This window comes from Heliangelus exortis, chromosome 3, assembly GCF_036169615.1.
Source record: "Heliangelus exortis chromosome 3, bHelExo1.hap1, whole genome shotgun sequence".
Classification (NCBI taxonomy): domain Eukaryota; kingdom Metazoa; phylum Chordata; class Aves; order Apodiformes; family Trochilidae; genus Heliangelus; species Heliangelus exortis.
The window spans coordinates 94,629,997-94,652,075 of NC_092424.1; the positions used below are offsets into that span (position 1 = coordinate 94,629,997).

At 43.6% G+C, this 22,079-nt stretch overlaps 1 protein-coding gene across 6 annotated transcripts in view; it reads left to right on the top strand.

Moving 5' to 3' along the window:
* The first annotated feature begins 2,749 nt into the window (after window positions 1–2,749).
* Window positions 2,750–22,079, top strand: part of ERICH1 (glutamate rich 1) — an 89,181-nt gene continuing 69,851 nt past the window's right edge. For 3 of the 6 annotated variants that reach the window (XR_011725399.1, XR_011725400.1, XM_071741795.1), the window contains exons 1-2: window positions 2,750–2,918; window positions 17,517–17,708. Coding sequence is in view for 4 of the 6 variants with exons in the window: in XM_071741795.1 (XP_071597896.1) it covers window positions 2,897–2,918; window positions 17,517–17,708 (214 nt within the window). In the remaining 2 variants the exon portion in view is untranslated. The remainder of the gene's footprint in view (window positions 2,919–17,516; window positions 17,709–22,079) is intronic. The other 3 variants (XM_071741794.1, XM_071741793.1, XM_071741796.1) reach the window with 3 other exon arrangements.

Genomic DNA, 22,079 nt, shown 5'->3' on the forward strand with positions numbered 1-22,079 from the left:
CTGTTGTAGTGCAGACTACATATAAGCAAAACTACATGCAAATGGCGATTTATGGTACTAAAATGAAAAGATAAAAATAATCTGAAATAGAATCTTTTATTTCACAGTCCTAGTTTTTATTTTGTGTGTAACTGAACAATGGCATAATAAATGCATTCTTTAACTTCAGAATACTATTTCAGATCACACAGGGTCTGACTGCAGTGCTCAGAATTAAATCTCCTATGCATATTATTGTAATTTATAAAACTATTGAACATCATGCAAGTCCATTTTAACGATATACCAGACATCTTGAAAAACATGCAAAATGATGGGGGGTTGAGGGGCAAACCTTTCAAATATAAATGATAAAATCTGGTTAGCACCCCATACACAGTAAAATTAAAACTTGCAATTCTGAAAGAAAGCACTTTGTGCAAAGCATCTGGAAATTAAAGTATAACTGCTATATTGCTGAAAGCACCGAAATATAAAACTTCCACTCTTCCTATTTTACCTTTTTTCAAGATAAAACATAAAGACGGAAATTAAATAAATCACAGATGTGAAAGACTGATACCTCAAATACATTTGCACTCTAAAATATCTTAAAGCAGAGTCGCTCTCTAAAACAAGTCCAGCACAACTAAGTGGCTCCCCTGATGTATCCCAACCTGCAGTACAGTGTTCCGCTACTAAGACAGACAGACAGATAGACAGACACACACACACACACCAAATTTCTCAAGCATTTGCACTTGGTTTTAACCCGGTGATGTCTAGCGGACCCTTTCTCCAGCAGATTGCCCCCTTGCAGCCATCTACTATCTAAATGACTCGAGGCGTTCAGTATTTTCAATTTCGCCAGCGCTCCGCTTGCGGTGCGGCTCCGGAGCACAGAGAAACACACACTGAACACTCCTCCTCTGGGAAGGGCACTTCAGTTCCTGGGCTCACACCACCTGGAGTGATTGGAGCACTCGATCTCGTTCTCAATGCTTTAATTTGGAAGAGATTCGAATATCACCTGCTCCCGAGACGCATGAAGCCAGTGTAAACCTGTGCCGTAACGAAGCACAGTCGGACCCGAACAACAAGAGGTTCGTTGCAGCAGATAAGAAACCTTTGGAAGTTTCAGGGAAGTTGGGGCCGAAGCACTCCATAGGCATTTACCGCTCAACACCGAGCTGCACGGCGCCGGCACCGCTGGCAGATCGGGGGCACCGGCGGTGAAAGGATCGGGTAACTGCGGCGACCGAGAGCTGGGCAGTGGGTGAATCCCGCTTCGGCACTTCCCGCCGGCTGGAGGGTACCCCCGGGCCCTTCCACCGGACCGACCCGACACGCACCGGCCCCACCGCACCGATCCGCGCCGTGGACCGCCCGCCCCGAGGTGGCGACCGCCGGGCGGTCCGGCGGCTCCGTTCCGGGACGCGGGAGGGGCCGGAGCGAGCTGCGTTTTTAGCGCTGGTGCTGGTTATTGGTTTTATTTCTCCGGCAGATGCTGTACCAAAGGACTGAGGAGGCGCTCGGCCAAACCGGCTGCAAACTCCACCCTCCCCACGGGAAGAGCCACCCGAGATCACTCCGGCGACCAGCGGCAGATGCTGCCGGCCCACGGCACGCGCCTCCGCGCTCGCGGACTTCTCCAACTGCGCTGAGCCCTGCGCGCCTGCGGCGCGGCCGATGCGCAGAGCCGGAGCGGGTAACGCGGGGAGGCACCCGTCCCTTCTCTCCGCAGATGCCGGGCTGCGGCCCCGCCGCCCCTCCGGGGTGCTGTGACAAGGCCGGGGTGCACAGCGCGGCCCCACCGACGTGACCCCCCAGAGAGGGAAGGGGAGAGAGGGGAGAGGTGCAGGCGGTGGCGCGGCTGCAGCCCCGGCTCCTCCTTGCTGGGCAGCCCCGAAAATCACGCACTCCCAAAATTTAAACCGTCGCCGGTGCTACGGCTCCGCGTGCAGCATCTCCCGACCGCACGAAAGGTCCGTCCGTGCCCCCACCCCGCACCCCCATCTCCCCGTGCTCCGCGGCTGGTGCCAGCCCGCAGCCGCCCCGCGCCGGCACAGAGCACCACGCCGCCTGTATGCACTGTCCCACGATGAACCGCGGAGAGACCCCGCCACGGCGAGAACCCGCCACGGCCAGCGCGGCGCCGGGACGCCCGGGTGATGGGGGAGGACACCACAACCGACGGCGCGGCTGGCGCGCCCTCGCCCCGCCGCCCGGGCACCCTTCCTCGACGGCGCCGGTCGCCTCACGCCGCGGACACCGGCTCCCCCGTTCCCTCCGCTGCCTGGGCGGGGGCGCCCCGACGGCAGACCGTTCCCTCCTTCCCTCCCTTCCTCCCTCACTCGCTGCCTGCCGCCGTCCCCGCCGCCGTCCGTACCTTTTTCAGCGCTGACATTATTCTAGTGCATTATTGACGCGGCGGGCGCGGACTGCGCGCGGGGCGGCCGGTCAGGTGCACGAGACGCCCGGCCGGGAGCGGGAGCAGCGGCGCGCGCCCAGCATCACCCCGGCCGCGCCTCACCCCGCCGGGGCAGCACCGGCACCACCGGCACCAGCGGCACCGGCACCGCCACCACCGGCACCGCCGCCGCCCGCTCCCCCGCGCGCCGCCCCCCCCTCCCTGCGCGCGCGACGGCGACACCCGGCGGCTCTGCGCAGCCGCGCTCCCCCTGCCGGAGCCCGCGGGCAACGGCGCCGGCCGGGGCGGGCGGGGGGGCGGGAGGGGCCGGGGGGTGGGGCGGGGGAGCGCGAGAACGCCCCCGCCCCCGCCTCCGCCAATAGCGCGGCCTCAGTCCCGTGACGGACACGCGCGAGGCGCGAGCAGGAAGAAGGGGGAGCGCGAGTGCGGAGCTGCGGGCCGTGCGGGGCAGAGCGGGAGCGGCGTGTCCCGGAGGGCCCAGGGACTATGGCCCTGAGCAGGAGGCAAGGTAAGGCAAGGACCGGACCGGAGAGGCGTTGTCTCAGCTGTCGTGTCCGCTTCTCGGGGCAGGCGGGCACAGGGAGAGCGAGGGGGGGGGGGGGGGGGTTAAGGGCTCCAGACGCAGCCTCCTGCAGCCGAGGCGCGGCTCTGTCCGGCCGTATTCTGCTGCCGTGGTTCCTCAGAGCCGCGCCTGTTCCGTCCCCTCTAATGAGGGCGGTGGGACGCCGGGGGTGGGCGGGGAGAGGAGCTCGGCAGCGGCGGGCGGCCTGGGGTCTTTGGGGGCTCCCGCGGGAGGGACCGTGCGGGGAAGGTGGGAAGGGCCGGGCGGGACAGGGCGCCGGTGGGGACGGCTTTGCAGGGTGAGACCAGGCGCGGCCGGTGGGGACGGCATCAGCATCAGCGTGGCCTCATGGGCTGAGCCCTTCTGGCAGCTCCGTCCTGTATTCCTCTGTTTTGGAGGCGCTAGCGAGAGTTTCTGCTGCTGCGTGTTCTTGCATGGGGACTGGGAAGAGTAAAAAAAGTTAGCCCTTAAACGACAAAGTATTCTAAGATGAACACCCTTTTCCTTATGCGGCCAGTGCGTGTGTACATGTTGTCAGTGACCAGATAGCTAGGTTTATTTAAAGTGCATTAGCACAGTTCTGAAATAACCGTGACACTGTGCTAAAAAAAAGCAGCCTTCTCCTACCCAAGTCTGACTTCAGTCCATTTGGCTTGCCCTTATCAGTCACGGCCTTGTGCAGGAGGAAAGCATACCAAAAATACAGGTATTCTTTAAGTAATAGCTTGGTCTCAAGGAGGGAGGGTTGGATAGGGCTGAAATATGGGAGAACTGAATGCTTATCTGCTGTAGTGACTTTGTGGCTGGCTCTTCAAACAGCTCCAGCATCCTGAAACTTGAATTCTACCTGCAAGGATAACTGCATGAGAGTGGGACTGAAGAGTAAGACATAGTGTTTGAGCTATTTGCTGGCTGACTGCAAACAGTGATAGCTTGTAAGGAAGAATGAAAACAGGAGTATCCTCCGTGTTTTAGAAGCAGTTCATTTCAAGAAATGAAGAGGGCTGATGGACTAACAGTTTTGCGTACAGTGTGACCTACTTTGATGAAAGGTGGAGAATTTCAAATTGATGTCTGTAGGAGAAAGATGTGGGAAGAGTGAGTTTGATCACTTGTAAATAGATGTGAGACTTGGTGCTGAAAGTGGAAGAAGCAAATACCAAAGAACTCAAACTGTTTAAGACCAAAGGTCAAATAGTGAACACCTTGTTACTGTGTAGTACAACAGAAAGCTAAAATTATTGTGCTTGAGAGACTGTCTTTACTGTGTAAAGTTAGAAATTACTCATGTTTTCATCGAGAACTCTGAGGAGTGGAGATTTAGGTTTATGCTGAAAACACAGTGAGTAATATAGAGGTGATACGATTCCATGTGGTCACCCAGAACAAAATAACAAAATTGTAAGAATTTGCATCCTCATTTGATCAACCTCTGCAGCTGCTAGCATATATGGAAATTTTTGATTTTCTATTTTGTAAAGCTATGTATATTTGGGAAAAAAAAAAAAAGGCAGGTGTCTCAGATGAGAGCAGTAGGTTGAAGGTGCTGAAGATATTTTTTTGTCTGCGTTGTACATGAACTTAAGGTTTTTATTTTGTGTTGAACTTGGCTGTAAAATAAATGTGGTGGTCAACAGATTATACATCACAGATCTAACTGTTAGTGAAGAGAATCTAAGTAGTTGAAGGACAGTAAGCCAGCAGTGCATCTAAGTGAAATGCACTTTATTTTGCCACTGAGAAAGTGCAGAGTTCTTTGTGTGTTATGTGGTGCTCTTAGTTTTCCAGTTGCTCAAGTACCAATTGTTCCTAACAGGGATAGGGATACTGGCAATTGTCATCATATTTGATACTGACAGGACAGTTACCCTCTCTGGGACAGCTGAATTCATAGCTGTTAAACATCACTTGTGTCTTTAAAACCTATAGTTGTAGTTCTTGAAAGTTTTTGCAATGTAGAAGTTACAATACAGCAAGTGTAATAGACTGCCATTAAAAACTTGGAGGGTAGAATATTAGGCTTTTTTTGTTGTTGTTGTTGCTCACTTCAACCTTATGTCTGGATGAAGGCAAGCATGCTAATGAAAGAAGAGGCAGAAATGATAGATCCAATGGCTTTGCATTCAGAAAGTCAGTGAGGGCAACTCATACAGCTGAGTGTGTAAAGCCTGACATAATGGCTTCAGGGCCCTGTGTTTGGTGTGGGTGGTTTATTTTGGTTTTGGGTTGGTTTCTTTTTAGAAATTATACTTAGGAGCAATTTTTATCTGCTTTGCTGTGAGATAGGATGGTCCACAAGAGATATATAGGACTCTGTCATGACATATTAGGATATTTTTAGGAACAGGTGTGTGTGTGTGTTATTTAGTAAAAGTGCTGAGTTTGGGAGGTGATGTGTGCCATTTTGATGTGCTGATTTGGGGTTGTTTTGCCTTTTTACATAATCAGTGTTTGATGCCTTTCCCTCAACATTAGTTTTGAGCTTGTAGACTTCTGGAATCTATGGGCTCTCTCAGAGCAATCCAGAAAAAGTTGTCTGTGTAGTAGTTGAACCCTGGCTGGAAACTAAACTGTTTGCTCACTCCCCCCTGGTGGGATGATGGAGAGAACCAGAAGGGTGAAAGTGAGAAGGCTCATGGGTTGAGATAAAGACAGTTAAGCAGGTAAAGCAAAAGCTGAACACACCAGCAAAGCAAACCAGCACAGATTGCCTATTTACAGTAGGCAGTGTATGGTTTCTTACATTTTCAGTTGTCTTAGTTCAAAGTGTCGAACACGGTTGTCAAGAAGTTTGTATTTCTGTTAGGAGTTGCCTAATGTGTTAAATTAAAACTCCCTTTATGACTAGAAAAAAAAGAAAAATTCTCAGTAAAACTTCCAGTGCTTCATAATGGTGAAATATTTGCTATAAAACCAATTTCTATTGTGTGTTTATGTTGGGACTCTTGCAGAAATTGCTGGGTATTGTCATACAATCAAATCTTCAAGTCATAGCAAGAGGTGGTGTATTTGCTTCCTAAAGAAGGCTATGTAGACATTCAGTTGTATTTTTTTATTTTATACAATATGAATTTAGGAAGATTTCCTTTAAATAGAACTCAAAAAATTCATAGTTTTGTTGATCTTTTGCGTGTGCTGTTTATTCTCCTCGCCAGTTTCATAGTTTGTTTTGTAAATACTAGTGTACTGAGCTTCATTTTAATTTCATAAGTTCTTCAAAATTTCCAGACTTTTTTTCCTCTTTGGTAGTCTTGATTGTGAAGAGCTTTTTTTTTTATATATATCCTACCTTTTCAGCTATTCTTATGGCACTACTCTAAGTCATTATAGTACTATTTGTCTGTTTTCCATGTTATCCCCAGCATCTACTGTAACATTTAACTTTAGCCCACATGCATGGTATAGTTGGCTGTTCTTCACTTCAAGCCATATGCTGTTTGCATATGGATAAGAGTTCTTTAGTTTGAAGTAAGGTTTAAATTTTCAAGAATTTAAAAAGTTTACACCTGTGCTGATAGGAACTGGTCTTGGTGACCAGTGATGTTATAAGCTCACAGCCTTTTTTTTTTTTTTTCTTTCCCCCCAAAATCTGTCTTGGAAGAGAGGGGAGGGGGAAAGTCTCTCCCAGCTATGGTTTACAGTTGTCCCAAGTTTGAGTAGCCAGAATTGTTAGTAGTAATGATATTCATCAACATTAAGCTTCTTTAAGGGTGGGTGAGATACCTTTAGTTACTTCGAGTGAGGTCTGTTTGATTGTGCCAGGTACAGTAAAGATAATGGTGCAGTATGAGAATTGTATTGTTAAATATTGTGGAAGATGCTTAGAAAAAGACATAGTGTGCACAAATGGAAATAATGGTTGGAGATGAAATAATGGTTTTCCCAGGATTGTGATGGGGAGTACGTACACTACTAGGCAGGGAGGGCTTTTATGAACAGCTGGAACAAATTCCTGATGTTCCCATTTTGTTGATTGTGTATCTTCTTATCTGTATCATGTCAAGTTTATTAGATGTCTAGGAGCTTGTGGTTACAATTAAGGTGGCCTGAGAGATCTTTAAAGCCTTTTTTGAAACAGAATGGCAGGATCTATTAGTCAGATGCTTATTGAGCATGCAGTCATGCAGAATTTGCTGACAGATGTAACACTAGTTTTACTGATTTGAAACTATTTGATTGTGCTTGGTGAACCTGAATCAGTTTTGCTTCAGCTAAGGAGAGAAAATATATATATGCTTTTTGTAGGAAATAACTTAGGGTTTTGCATCTCCAACTGCTGTGAGTTGTTGGCCTGGATGCATATGGGCCAGTCTCTGAGTAGTGAATCACTCTCCCATTGTGACTCACTCCTTAATTTAGGTGAATACATAAATATGGGGTATGTAATCAGCATATTACTTTAATTTTCTTCCTTTCTTACCCAACTGATGTGTGCTACATCCTTAAATACTTTGCTCTTGTTCAAAAAGTGCCTCAAATATAGGAGAAGGGTGTTTTACTAAGTCTTAATATCAGAGTTTTGTAGTTAAAAAAAAAAAAGAACCCCAAAATCAAACCAACCAAACAAAAAAACCCAAACCAATACCAGCAACCCACCCTTCTTGACATCTGCTGACCCAAATGTTAATGGTTATGGGGGAAATAGGAGAAATGGCCTTTGTTTAGAAAGCTGCTTTCCTTGCAAAGACAGAGAATGACAAGGTATACATAAGGCTAAGAGACTGTTCCTTCCAGACCAGCAGTCTCTTCAGAAACAAGGTTTCTAATCTGTAGGGAGATCTTAATAGGAAGCAAAATATTATGTAATATGGGATTCCTTAATGTAGTAAGGAGAGGCAGAAAAAGGACTAAGGCCAAAAAAACCAGATTTTTCAAGTGTGAGTAACAAACATGGAGGGGGGTGTATAATGTCAAAGGTGATAGAGCATTGGAGGAGGAAAAAAAACAAAAAACACCACCAAAAACTAATGGGAACTATTTAGTTCCCCTACTTCTTGAAGGGGGGAGTTTTTTGAAATACATTAAGAATGTTCAGGCACAAGTTGTCACTATCAGTGTGGGTAGGTGTGTAAAATTACTTCTTCCAGTCATTCAGACAAGACAGCCTAGTGCTATTTTCTGGTCTTAAGTTGCAAGTGAATTCCACCCTGAAATTTGAAGCTGAAAAAATACTTAGTATTTTCCTCAAGAAAGTATTTCAGAGCTTAACAGTGCTGTTTGGAAACATGGACTATAGGTTTATGAAGTGTGAAAACTGAAGATGATGTAGGTAAAGTGCAGAATAGCATCCTGTTTGACCAAACATAAGGTCTTGAAAGATATTAGCTTCTATGTTGGTCTACAGTTGCCTCTTTCAAGAGGCAAATTCAGCCTGAATTTTTTTCAGCAGATTATTCAGTCCATAATTGATTCCTGTTTTGTCCTTCAGCTACTCTTGTAAGAGCCTGTTACTGTAGCTTCACCTGCCTGATGAGGACTTCTTGCAGACTGAATGCAAAGCAAAATGCTGTAAAATTGGAGAGCTTCCACTCCTATATAAGTAAAACTGTACTTCAGCTACATCTGGAATTCTGTGTATTTCACACTTTTTTCCCCATAGTTTGGAAAGATCAAATTTGTTATTTCCATGACAGTGCTTTGCTTTGGTTTGTGCACTCTGCCTGTGTTAAGAATGGAAGTATGTCACTCTTAGGAAAGCTGACCTACTGGTAGCAAGAAGACTGCATTTTCCTTTTCTCCTTCCAGATTTGAACAAGAGCATCACTTCTTAAGTGCAATGTATGCCTTAATGATGATCTGAACAATCTGGCTGAACAGAATGTAATGGTGTGTCACTGCATTCTTCTTTTCCTCATGTCTCTTTGCAGCTCAAACATTTTTGGAGATGGGAAGGTCATATGAGGGGGAGTGGGAAAGTGATACACTGTTCAGCTGCTTTAGAATGTTTTGTTCTAGTTAATTTCTCCCTTTCCTCTTTGATTTTAAGCTGTTAGTACATGCTGAACTGGTATCCTAAATCTGGGATCTTCTAGATCTCTGTCCATCAGTTTGACCAGTCAAGGAACTCCATCAGAAAGAATTCAGAAGACCTAAAAAGTTAAACTCCATGCAGTGTGTTTAAGGGCAAGTAAGCTTTGTAGAGAATACTTTGAGGGAATGGATGGCACCTCCTAGCCAGAAGTTATCTATCTTCCACCTGCTAGCAGATAAGTGGCAGTCTGCCAAACAGACTTTTTTTAGTAGTGTCGTAAAACACTTTTATATTTTTTTGCTTTGAGACCTATTGGAATCCAGGGATATCCTTTTCAAGAGCCTCTCTGTTTCAGGTGTTCCCCATGAGTATCTGCGTTCATCAGTTGACTGTCCAGCCATAATTAGAGGAGGTTATCCAGGAAATGGGGTTGTTAGACCCAACTAAGCAAGGCCCTAACCAGTCTCCTCTAGTTGATCCCATGCTGTTCGTTAAGACTAGGATAGACGGTGTCAGGAATTCCCTTCCAACATAATGGTTTTCTGGTTTGTATGACAATTCTGTAAAGTAACTGTCCTGTTATGGCCTTTGTAGGAGATACTTACACAGTAAGAGACTTCAAGGATTTAAATAATTTTGAGTATCGGAGAGTAATTCTGCACTAACAGATGAACTGAACGTCTTAAACGAAGCCTTGTCCGTATGTTCTGCATGTGGATTATCATTCTGTCTGTTCTTTCTATCTTCTTGTGTTCAGCTGTACTATCATTTCTTCTGCTTTAGCAGAAATAGCATGTTAACACATCTTACACATGGGATGGTTTCTGGAGCAATTCTTTACTCTTCCCTTTTTGGAAAACTCTTCTGTTTGTAGGAGAGAACAAGTAGGGCAACTTGCAAGCTTCACAGATTTCTAATGTGTTTAGTGCTCTTGATGCCACTTACTTTATTCTTGCTGCCCCAATTGCCTTTGAGTAGGCAGAAGGCAACCAATTGAGAAACATGGTGGGTGTGCTTACAGTATGTATGGCAAGTAGCCAAAAGTAAGTGCCAGTCACTCTCCACAGAATTGTTCTTGAGAAAACTGTTACCTCCTACACTCAGATGGACAGGAACACTTGTGATGTTTTTCAGTTTATTTTTTTAGTTATTCAGTATGCTTTTGCCAAGTCTGTAGTCTTCACTGAGTCTTAAGTCATGCTTTCAACCCCAGGAGAACCTTAATAAACTGGCAGTGCTGTTCCAGTGTTGGCACATGTGTGTTTGTGGTTAGTCTGCTTATGTACGTAAGAAAGTGGTGTGCATTTAATAGATGCCAAACGTTGCATTTACTTGAAGAAGGCTTTTTACCTTTCTGAAAAATGGTAGAAAGATCCTGCATATTCACTATTTGTATGAGTAACCAGCATGTGTTTTGCACTCCATTTCTTGGAGTTACACTTTGCTTTGCTTATGTTATGTCAGACTGTAGAGACCTGGTGCTTTTCAGCTTTCTGATGTATTTGTACTTCACACATTAGTTGACAAGAATTAGTCATGGAACTAGTTTAGTATCTGTTGCAAATTGTTCTCATTTCTGAAAATATTTGCTCCTTTTGGTCATTGAGGAAGTTCTGGCAAGATATGTCTTCTACAATGACAGGACTAGAAGAGATGGCCTCAAGTTGCACCAGGAGAGGTTTAAACTAGATCTGAGAAAGAATTTCTTTACTGAGAGAGTAGGTAGGTGTTGGAATGGGCTGCCCAGGGAGGTGGTGGAACCACCATCCCAGAAAGTGTTTAAAAAACATGTAGATGAGGCACTTGGGGACATGCTTTAGTAGATGATACAAATTCTAAAATTATATATATATATATATATATAATTGGGGGAAGGGGTGTGGATGTTGACAGTTGGATGTGGTGATCTTTAAGGCCTTTCCCAACTGTGACAATTCTAGGATTCTGTGTTGCTACAGCTCATTGCACAGAAGGAAAAGTCAGTGCTTTCAGCTTCAGGGTTGGTATTTTGATAGTGCTTCATGTTTTCAGCTGAAAAATGAATTTGTTTCAGTTTTGAAATGTAGATAGAAAATTTATTCAGAAGACAGGGCTAGAATATGTAAGCTTTTTCACATTTGTAGGCCTATCAGAATTGAAGTTTTCTCCTGAAAATTTACAGGCAGCTGAACTAGATGATTGTTGTAGTGCCCCTTCCAACTGAAATACACCAACTGCTCTTTTCATCTTGTGCTTACAGCTCTCTGCACCTCAGGCACAAGACTGTAGGGTTTTTTTAAAGCTATAGAAGTATACAGGTACAACATACTTTCTTGTAGAATGGTGTAGGCTCTTAATACTATGAAGAAAGTCCATTCAACATAAAATTATATGTAAACATAGTAAAGTACAGCAGTGCTACAGATTAAAATCTTCCACTGTTGGCTTTTTAAACTGTTATTTGCCACTACCATAAGCCAAATTACACTTCCTTTTCTTTCAGTGGGAAACCTGATACCAGTGGTATTTCTGAGAGGAAGCTGAGCAAAATCTCATCCGCATTTTCATGTACTGCCCTTAAATGTGACTGTGCCTGTTATGGTCCAGAGTACCATTAAAATTATTATTTTTTTGTTTGTTTTGATCCGTATGAACGAAGTCCAACTGCAAGGGTCGGGTGCAAGCATAAACTTATTTGACAACTGGCACAAGCAAAATGATAGATCCCCGTGCAAGTATGGGGAATATATTGCCAGGCAAAAGAAGGAGAGAGGAAAAAGGAGAAGGTAAGAGACGGGGAGAGAGTGAGAAAGAGAAATGGGAGAGAAAAATGGAAAGAAAGAGTGAGAGAGTCAGAATCACCACCAGGAGTCCAGCTTTCTTCAAGCTGGTGCACTGATCCTGGACAGGGCTGTTCACTTGAAAATTGTCTTTTGGGGCAAATAAAATTCCACTGAGATCATCAGCAGAATCTCACAGTGCCTTAAATACTCCTGAAATACTAAACAAAAGTTCAGTATCTTGATTCCTGCACAAAGATGTTATGTGATTTTTAGCTATCTAAGAAAAGCAAGAGCCTTTCAGTGGGTATAACTAATAACTTATTTCTTTATGAGCATCTATCTTGTATACCATACTAGCTTAAAATTTTTGGCACTTGTTTGTTTATGCTAAACAGCCCAAGCTCTCCTTGTTCTTGTATGTCTTGTTGTTTATTGGAAAAACTCTGTGTCTTCTCAGGTTTGAGTTCATCTGATTTGTACACAGTAGACTTAAGGCTATGAAGGGATTTTCGGTGGGATGTCTCGAGTCAGGTATTAATGTAGCTCATTTTCCTGTCTCAGATTAAAAAATACTTGGCCCGATAGTGTCTTGGATCACATTGCCATTGCATTTTACCTCCATCACAGTAGTGTCTGAGTCTCTCTCATGTTTAGTTAACCACAGAGATTTTTATCTGTAGTCACCTTCAGTTTAATAATCACCACTTGGGAATATTTGCTTGTTCCCATAAGTGTGGAGCCCCCTATTTCCCTGGGAGGGAAAAAGACTGTAAGGTCTCATTTCTCTTACTAATTTTTATGACCAATGACCTTGTTAACAAAGGCAGTGTCAGTGTAGCCTGGTAATGCCCTGTAGCAAAAGGGTGAAGACTCTTTAAATCTTCAGGATTTGGGCCAGGAATTTATGCTAATATTTTCACTGGGCCTACTCTTGGACATGTCTAGATCTAATATTTGGAAGTTTTGAGTATAATCTTGAACTCTGTTAAAACTTTTCCACAAAGTTGTTGTAACATGCACAACTCCTGACCCTGCCACCACATGTGTGCACACACAATCTGATGTCTGGCAAATCCAAGTAGATTCAGAAAACAAAATCCTCTAGTTGAGGATTGTAAAAAGTCTAGTGTTTCTCTCACCTTTACTTACTTTCAGTGTCTTGTTTTCAACAAGACAGCATAAAGAATCTATCTGTCTTAATATTAAAGGCCTGACAGATTTCTGATAGTAAAAGAGCACAAAAAATGTGGTGAGCACTTCTTTGACAGTTCTGTTTTGGTTTCTGTTTGGACTCTGGAGATACCAGCAGTGGAAAAATACTTCCATGCACTACTTGGGACTAAAATGGCAAATGTCTGCTATGCTAAGACAGAACTTCAAAATACGGTGATCCCTGGGCTGTGCTCATGTAACCTAGAGGCTTAAAGCTTCCTCCAGTTGTCACTATGTGACCAGGTGTTCAAAGCCGTGTTTTCCTTCAATAACATATAGCTATGGGAAATTTTTCTTCAGCCTGCAGAATACATTCCCTGTAGAACTCGAAAAGCATCTTTGTTCTTCAATAGGTTGGGAGTAATGATCTATAAATTATAGCTCAGAGAATTGGAGCCATGATAAGCTTCTGTGGTACTTTTAAAAGACTTAATATGGATTAAGTGAACTGAAGTCCTACTTTCATTAATTCTTGTCTGGTCTGTGCCCTATAAAACTTCTTGGTTTACTACCTGCTGTCCCAGATTTTGCCTGGGAGCAAGGACAGTTGAAAGCAGTGCAGAGCATTCTGCGTTGCTTTCAGCTGCATCCATATCACTGCCATTTCTGGCCTCTAAACCTCTTAGTTTGTCTGCTTTTCTCTCTCACTTCCAGCTTCTCATCTTTTAGTTCCAGAGACTGCTCTTTCTAAGAGGAGAGATACATTTGCAGTAGTCTGTGCAAAAAGACTTCCTTTTTTTCCCCATGTAATTGGTTTCTTATTGCTGTTCACATTTCTTTCCTGTTCAATTACAGGCTTAGTTCCCAAGATAATTCCCCTCAATCTATTCTTTCTCTTCCAGACTGGAACACCGTAGTTGTAATCTGTGAAGACAATTTTTGGTAACTTCCTCAAAATCATACCAAATAGAATATATTAACTGTCTTATACCACGTGTATTCACACTGTGTGTAAATGTGGTGATTTTTGTTGATTCTGACTCCCAACAATGTATCCCTTACCTTTGTGTGGTCTCCCCTGCCTTTTCTTGGTCATTTTAAAAACACTTCTCAATACTATGTGCTAGCTTAGGTACATCAGTCTGCCATGAAAAGTGTTCCTGAATTGGTCTATTGAAAGACCCCATGAATGTGTACAGATCTTCTATCACTTTTGTTGAGTGGAAGACAGCAGCAAATATAACTGTATGTACTTAGCTGTCCTATGGGTGTGGTGAGAGCATGTCTTGTTCTGGTTTTGAACTATGATAGGTTAGATATGGCTCTGGTAGTTCATCTTAAGGGTTTGAGCAATTCTTACCAGATAGACTGCTCTCTGCTGTATACTGCCAAAGACATCAGGTTAAGGAGAGTTTTGAATAGGGGAGAAAAGCAGCTCAGCAGCACAAGGCAAGATCTTAACCTCCTGTGGTTAAACCAATGCTCATGGATATCACTGGGAGTTTTTTTTGTTTGATTGTGGGTTTGTTTGTTTGTTTGTTTTAATTAGTTGCAGTGATAAAAGCCAGAGGAAAGAGCATCCTCTGTAATCTGAAAAATGTTTTGGTAGCTCAGCTCTGAGACTCCTAATTGCAAAGCAGAATGCTGCCTTGGAGCATGGAAAGCTATTGAGTATGGCAAGATAGATACTCCTTGGAGCATCATTTCCTTGTTCATTAATACATGAGACAAAAGTCAGAAAAGTTTTGAAGTGCAAGCAGATTTTTTTTTTTTTTTTTTTTTTTTTTTTCAGGCTAGCATATACTTAGAATTCCAAATAGTTCAGACTAAATTTTTCATCTGCCAGTTTTTTCAGCTGCATATTAGTGATACCACCTCTTCATTCCTCCAGAGAAAGTGTACTGCTGGGGTACATTGCTCCCTGCTGTCTTCGGAAGGTTTGAAATATATCTGGTTCCAAGCAGGGCCATTGTCATGCCTAGGTGTCACTACTGCTCATTTCCATTCTGTTGTGGTTATTGGGACTTCACTAGTGTCTTAAGAGATGACTTTGCAGGGCTGAGAGGCACTGACACAGATGTGAAAGCTTTTAAGGCAGCAGAGATAACCCTCTGTCTGCACCTGGCTGCTTCTTCCTGCATCTGATGAAAACTCCACCTGTTAAGACTGGATACTACTTTGGTGTTGGCAGCTAAACCACAGCTTTGCTGAAGTAAATCTATCACTGCTACTCATCTAGATATTTTTTCCAAGCAAGAGAGATTTTTGTGGAGGAATGCTTTTCCTCAGGATTCACACTCTCCCAAGGCAGGCGTTATTTCTGCTTGCTTTCTCAAGCATAGGTAGTACAGATGGAGAGAACCCGATATGAATGAGGAGGAATGAATGTATTGAAACTGGTCTCCTATGACTTTCTGAAGGAATGCTAATGTGTGTATGAGTATAGTCCCTGTGTTTTAAAAATGAAATAAAAAGAGTGAATTATTTTTTTTGTGGGGTCACTGAATAGATGACTAGAGAAACCAGACTTCAAGACAGAAAGCATAAAATCTACTGTAGCTCTGAGCAGGCTGACTCTCCTCAACAAATTTGGAGATGTATTTCTATATACAGTTCATCAGTATCTCAATGATCATTTGCTTTGGGAGAACAGCTTCCTCAATAAAAGTGCTTGAGTGATAATTTTTTGTACTGATGCTGGCTGTGCTAGAGGTAATTTTCTTTGTATCTGTTCCTGTCTGCTATGTTTTGCAGTTGTGGTGAAAACTGTTGATAACACACCAGTGCCTCGGTTATTGCTTGACCAGTGCTTGTACAGCACCAAGGCTTTCTCTGTTGCACAGACTGCCCCACCTATCAGTAGGATGAAGGGTGCACAAGGAACTGGGAGGGGACACAGCTGGGACAGCTGACCCCAACTGACCCATACTCTATGGCATTGTGCTCAGCATTAAAAGCTGAAGGAAGGATAAGGATGTGGAGATGTTTGAAATGGTGGTGTTTGTCACCCCAAGTCACTGTTGTATGTGATGGAGCCCTGCTTTTCTGGTGATGGCTGAACACCCTGCCTGTGATAGGAAGCACTGACTGAATTGCTTATTTTGCTTTGCATGAGTGCACAGCTTTTGCTTTATCTATTAAATTGTCTTCATCTCAACTTGCAAGTTGTTGTGATTCTACCTCTCTGATTCTCTTCCCCATCCTACCCCTGGGGCAGAGTGAGCAAGCATCTGGGTGTTGTTTAGCTGCCTGCTGAGGTTAAACCATCACATTTAGCAATAGCTTTACTGGAGTTCATTAAAATGCTGCAGTGTTGTTAGCAGTACTGGGGAAAAGGGTCCAGGATAACCTGCTTTAGAGTCAGAAATCTGCAAAGGACAGTTACACTTGGCTTATTATGCTGCTTACTTCAGTCTGATTTCTCTAGTTGTCCTCTGAGGAAAGTAGTTGTGGATTTTGTCTTGCTAGCTGTAGAATATCCTGGCAAGGGAATTTTTCTTACACAAAGAAAACAGTCACATGTTGACATCCATTTCAGGGAACAGCAGTCTTGACCTGTAACTTGCCAAACAGATTGTGCTTACATGATGAGGACATCACTGGTGGCTTGTCATGGGGTTTTTTTCATGTCACTGAATTGTGAATAAGCTTAGAAAAACTAAAATTCAGGCTTTATAAGCAAAGCTTTCGGCACAAGTATATCTCTTCAGGCTCCCATTTTGTCTCAGGCCATTCATAAGGTCACCAATTATTAGAGATTTGGCACATACAAGTGATCTCATACAAACCATCTAACAAGACGTACTGCCCATACTTAGTAATTTACGTGACAACTGATGCATATTGCCAAGATTCATGTGGAGATAAAGTTTGTCTTATCAAAGACTGGTGGCTCAAGGTTTTCCCAGATTGGTGAAAGTGATTTCACTTGGAGTTTAGATAACATGTTTTTCTTCAAATCTCTTTACCCTCCTCTCCCATTCTACATCTGTCTTCATAGAATTCATGAAACTGTGGATGCTATTTTGCAATAGATAAATTTATCATGTAATTTCTTATATAAAAAAAAAGTATTACTGTGTCATTTCAAGTGATACAAATATGCATGCATATGAAGTATGCTTCCATATTAATATAATAGTTTTGTTGATGAGTAAATCAGTTGCATATATTTAATCAAATGATGCTTGCATTTGAATAACTAGTAGCAGAATGCCAGGATCCTCAGAAAGGGGCCAATAAGAGGAAGAGGTGTACTGCTGATTCTGTAGAAATAATTGGGTTACCATGTGTTTCTGCTGCTGTCTACTTTTGGTTTTTCTGTGTGATTAGTTGTTGTAGCTTACTGATATTAAAGCCATTCAATTGCAATGCATGAGTGCCAAAAGACCAGCATTTTGCACAGTCACATGCAAGACTTCAATATGTAACCTTGCTGGTAAACTCTACGGTTTTAAAGGTGATCTTCTGACTCAAGTTTATGTCTTTAACATATTATTTTTCTCTTTACCTGTGAAAGTTAGGGATTGCTGAAGACAAAGTTGCATGGAATATGAAGAAAACAATCTTACATCAGTCAGTTTTGTGGTTTATTAAATCTTAAAATACTCATAAAGTACTGCATTTCTTTCTATTTAAAAAGGCTTGCTTACTCCACAGAGTTCATACAGAAAGTATTGAAAAGACTCTACCCTGAAACTTCATCTTCTCCTGTGCATACTTCGAGTAGAGAAGAGGAGGCACCTTTCAGAAATCTGGGCTCAAAATCTGAAGAAAAGAATTTGGATAATGTTCAGACTTCATCAGCAGATGCTAGCATATCAACTGATACACCCTGCAAATCATTTCAAGGTGAGACTTCATAGTCCTTTTTCTCCTAATATGCTTTTAAATGTAGTTACTTTACTGGAGAACAGTATAGTATCTTCTGATACCAAAAGAAAAAATTTGAATACCAGCACTTGTAGTACTCTGATACACAGAATTTGTGTTATCAGCACATGGGTCTGTGAAAGGCAAGAAACAGTCAGTGTATTTGTGTGAATGCAGTGTTTAGCAGGAGCTAAAATGAAACCTCAGTGTGACCTATAACTGTCTTCGGTGTAATGTCTGTAGAACAGTGAGAAAATTACTTTTGCTGGTACAACTCTGTTCAGCTATTAGAGGTGGACCCAAAGATTTGTGGGAATACATGATTCCAGCCCTTCTCTCTGCCCACATCTTGCAACAGAAACACCAAAGCAGGTACAAGAGCTGTCACCACAAGACAAAGCAGGTACAAGAGTTGTCACCACTGTAGTAGTAGTCCCACAGTACCTGAAAAAGGAGATCAGAGCATGTCTGCTAATAGTAATTAGGTTTGGTCAATATTCTGGTGACACCAGTCAAGTCAATAATGCCAAGGAAGGTCTGAGATCAGGTATGTAAAGTCTGAGTCGGGGTGTGCAGTAAATGGCATGGCTGCAGTCTAGCTCATCTGGGAGCTGCTTAAAAGCCTCAGCTTTAAAGCAGCTCTTGAGTGATATGAGGGGTGCCCTGGTGAGGTGGCTTCTTACAGGTGTTTCATGAGCAGCTGAATCAACACCTACCCATAAGTGCAGGCAGCAAAGCTCCTAAGAGGGATTTCTGTGCCCTTAAACATCCCTGCTTTCCCATTCTCTGTATTAGAGAAGTTACCTGAAAGTGCTGGGATGCAGTTAGGAAAGCCAGAGTGCAGCTGGAGTAGAAACTCTTGAGGAAGAAACAAGAAAGGTGGGAGGCAACAACTGGAAGGCTGAAGAAAATGTGTAAGCACTGTTACTGCTGGGCTCTTTAGTAATGGTGGCAAAGTATAGTGAGTCCAGTGAAGGGCACTGTAATGGCCAGAGAGCCAGGTGGTGTTGTGTATGAGGAGAGACTGACAGAATTAAGATTAAGATGAAATCTCATTACTTCATCTACCAAATGGGAAGGAGGAGTATGGAGAAGCATGAGCTGTGGACTTTTTAGAGGTGCTTAGCAATAGGAGAGAAAGCAACAAACATGTTGTGGGAGGAATACTTCCAGCTACTCAGGGAGGGGAATTCCCCCTTGAAGATGATCAGGTATTGGGAATGGACTGATTGTAAAGAGTTTTGGTGTCTCCATTCTTGGAGGAGTTGAAAACTAACCAGTATACTAGAAAACTTGATCTAATTGGGTCAAACTTTAAGGGGATTTGGGCTCCATAAGTTGTTTCTAGAATACATTAATCTAGACATCTGTGTTATTTGGATTTAATTTTTTTCTTTTAAATAAAAGAAAAAATAGCTCCCCACCCAATCAGTAGCAAGAATTACTAGTAAAAGTTTGGCTACAGGGCTTCTTTGTATCTGCAGTAGAATTTGCTTTTGAAGGGCTGTGTGACTGTTGGTCCTGTATTTCATTCCATTAAAGTGACAGAAGGTAGCTTGGAAATCTCAACTTGCTGGAATTCTGTTTCATTAAAGCTTAGAATGGTTTGGGTTGGAAGGAACCATAAAGATCATCTAGTTCCAAAACCCCAGCCATGGACTGGGACACCTCCCACTCGACCAGGCTGCTCGAAGTCACATCCAGTCTGGCCTTGAACACTTCCATGGAGAGAGCATTCACAACTTCCCTGGGAAACATTTTTGTGTGTATCACCACCCTCACTATAAAAGTTTTCTTTCTAATGTGTAACCTAACTCTACCATCTTTTAGTTTTAAGCCATTACCCTCTGTGCTATTGCTACACAACCTTGTAAAAAATGCCTCCCCAGCCTTGGTGTAGGTCTCCTTCAGGTACTGGAAGTTGGTCTATGGCTCCCCAGACCCTTCTCTTCTCCAGGCTGAAAACACCCAAATCTCCCATCCTCTCTTCACAGGAGGGGTGCTCTGGCCCTCTGATCATCTCTGCGGCCCTCCTCTGAACTCTCTCCAGGGGCTCCATAAACTTCTTGTGTTGGGGACCCCAGAACTGGGCACAGCACTCTATGTAAGGTCTTGTGAGGGCAGACTAGAGGGGCACTCACCTCCTTTGACCACATTTCATTTGATACTACCATAAAATTTGATATTTTTGGCTTTCTGGGCTGCAAGCAGGCATTGCCGGCTCACGTTGAGCTTCTCATCAACCAACGTGCACAAGTTCTTCTCCTCAGGGCTGTTTGCAATCTGTTCTCCACCCAGCATGTATTTGTGCTTGCTATTGCCCCAAACCATGTGCAGGTACCCATTTTGTATTTCTAGATCAGTACTTTTAGTACTTTTTCTGTGTAATGAATCATGAGAGACACATTTTCAAAAGGCTGATGAAACATTAAGCTTAATCTGTAAAATCATATTTGATAGCACTGCAAACTAATTGTCCTTTTGAAATGGGTAACAGGCCCTTTAAAGACTATATGATAAATATATGCTAAATAAGCATGACTATAGAGTAATTTCTTAAGCTAAAAATGCCTTCATTTATAGTGAAACTTTACTATTCCTTTATAAATTAGAGCCTGCTCCAGTTCCCACAGAAGTGGGAGGAGAGGGGGAGAATTTCACAGAAATCAGACTGTTAGGAGTTGGAAGAGACCTCAAGAGATCGAGTCCAACCCCCTGTCAGAGCAGAACCACCTAGTGTAGGTCACACAGCGACATGTTCAGGTGGGTTTTGAATGTCTTCAGAGAGGAGACTCCACAACCTTACCAAGCAGCCTGTTCCAGTGTTCTGTCACCCTCACAGTGAGAAAGCTTTTTCTTGTATTTACACAGAACCTCCTATGCTCCAACTTGCATCCATTACCCCTTCTGCTATCATTGGTCATCACTGAGAAGAGCCTGGCTCCATCCTCCTGACACTCACCCTTTACATATTTGTAAACATTAATGAGGTCAACCCTGAGTCTTCTTCAGTCTCGAGAGACCCAGCTCCCTCAGCCTTTCCTCATAAGGGAGATGTTCCACTCCCTTAATCATCTCTGTGGTTCTGCACTGGACTCTTTCAAGCAGTTCCCTGTCCTTCTTGAATGGAGGGGCCCAGAACTGGATACAGTATTCCAGATGTGGCCTCACCTGGGCAGAGTAGAGGGGCAGGAGAGCCTCTCTTGACCTACCAACCTCATCCCTTCTAATACACCCCAGGATGCCATTGGCCTTCTTGGCCACAAGGGCATATTGCTGGCTCATGGTCATCTTTCTGTCCACTAGAACTCCCAGGTCTCTTTCCTCTATGGTGCTCTCTAACAGCTCAGTTCCCAACCTATACTGGTACCTGGGCAAGTGTAGAGTCTTAAATCTGGGAAAGAAAAAACCCTTGTTGTAATTCATTAAATTTTTCCCTGCCCAACTCTACCACCTGTCTAGATCCCTCTGAATGGCATCACAGCCTTCTGGGGTGTCAGCCAGTCCTCCCAGCTTTGTGTCACCAGCAGACTTGCTGTGAAGACACTGTCCCATCATCAAGGTCATTGATAAAGATGTTGAACAGCACTGGACACAGCACTGATCTCAGAGGCTCTCTACTAGTTACAGGTCTCTAGCTGGAGTCTGCACCATGGGTCTATTTGGGCTCTTTTGTGTAGCCAGTTCTTAATCCATCTCGCTGTCCATTCTTCTGTTCCACGTTTCCTGCTCCATCATTTTTCCAGGGGTGGAGGTGAGGCTGACTGGTCTGTAATTGCCTGGATCGATCTTGCGCTTTTTGAAAACTGGAGTGACCCTGGCTTTGCTCCAGTCCTCAGGCACCTCTCCTGTTTGCCATGATCTCTCAAAAATGATGGAGAGTGATAGGGCTGTAACATCATCCATCTCTCTTCACACTCCTGGGTGCATCCCATAAGGGCCCATGGACTTGTGTATATTCCATTTGCATAGCTGATCTCTAACCCAGTCTTCACTGAACAGTGTCAAGTCTTCCCTCCTCTCTAATATCGAGGATCTGGAGCTCACAGGGTCTGGTCATGGGAGTAAAGACTGAAGCAAAGAAGTTACTCAGCAACTCTGCCTTCCCTGATTACTCCGTTATTCAGGCTCCTGCCCCATTCAGCTGTGGGCCCATATTCTCCCTATTCTTCCTTTTACTATTGCTGTGTTTGAACACACTCTTCTTGTTTCCTTTTACTTAGTCGAACTTGTGATTTATGACTCCTGATTGTCTATACCTGGTTCCTAATATGGTGTTGTTCAAGTTAATGAAGCAAAAATATTTGATCCAGAATTGCAATACAGGTAAAACACAGCTCATTGGAAAGG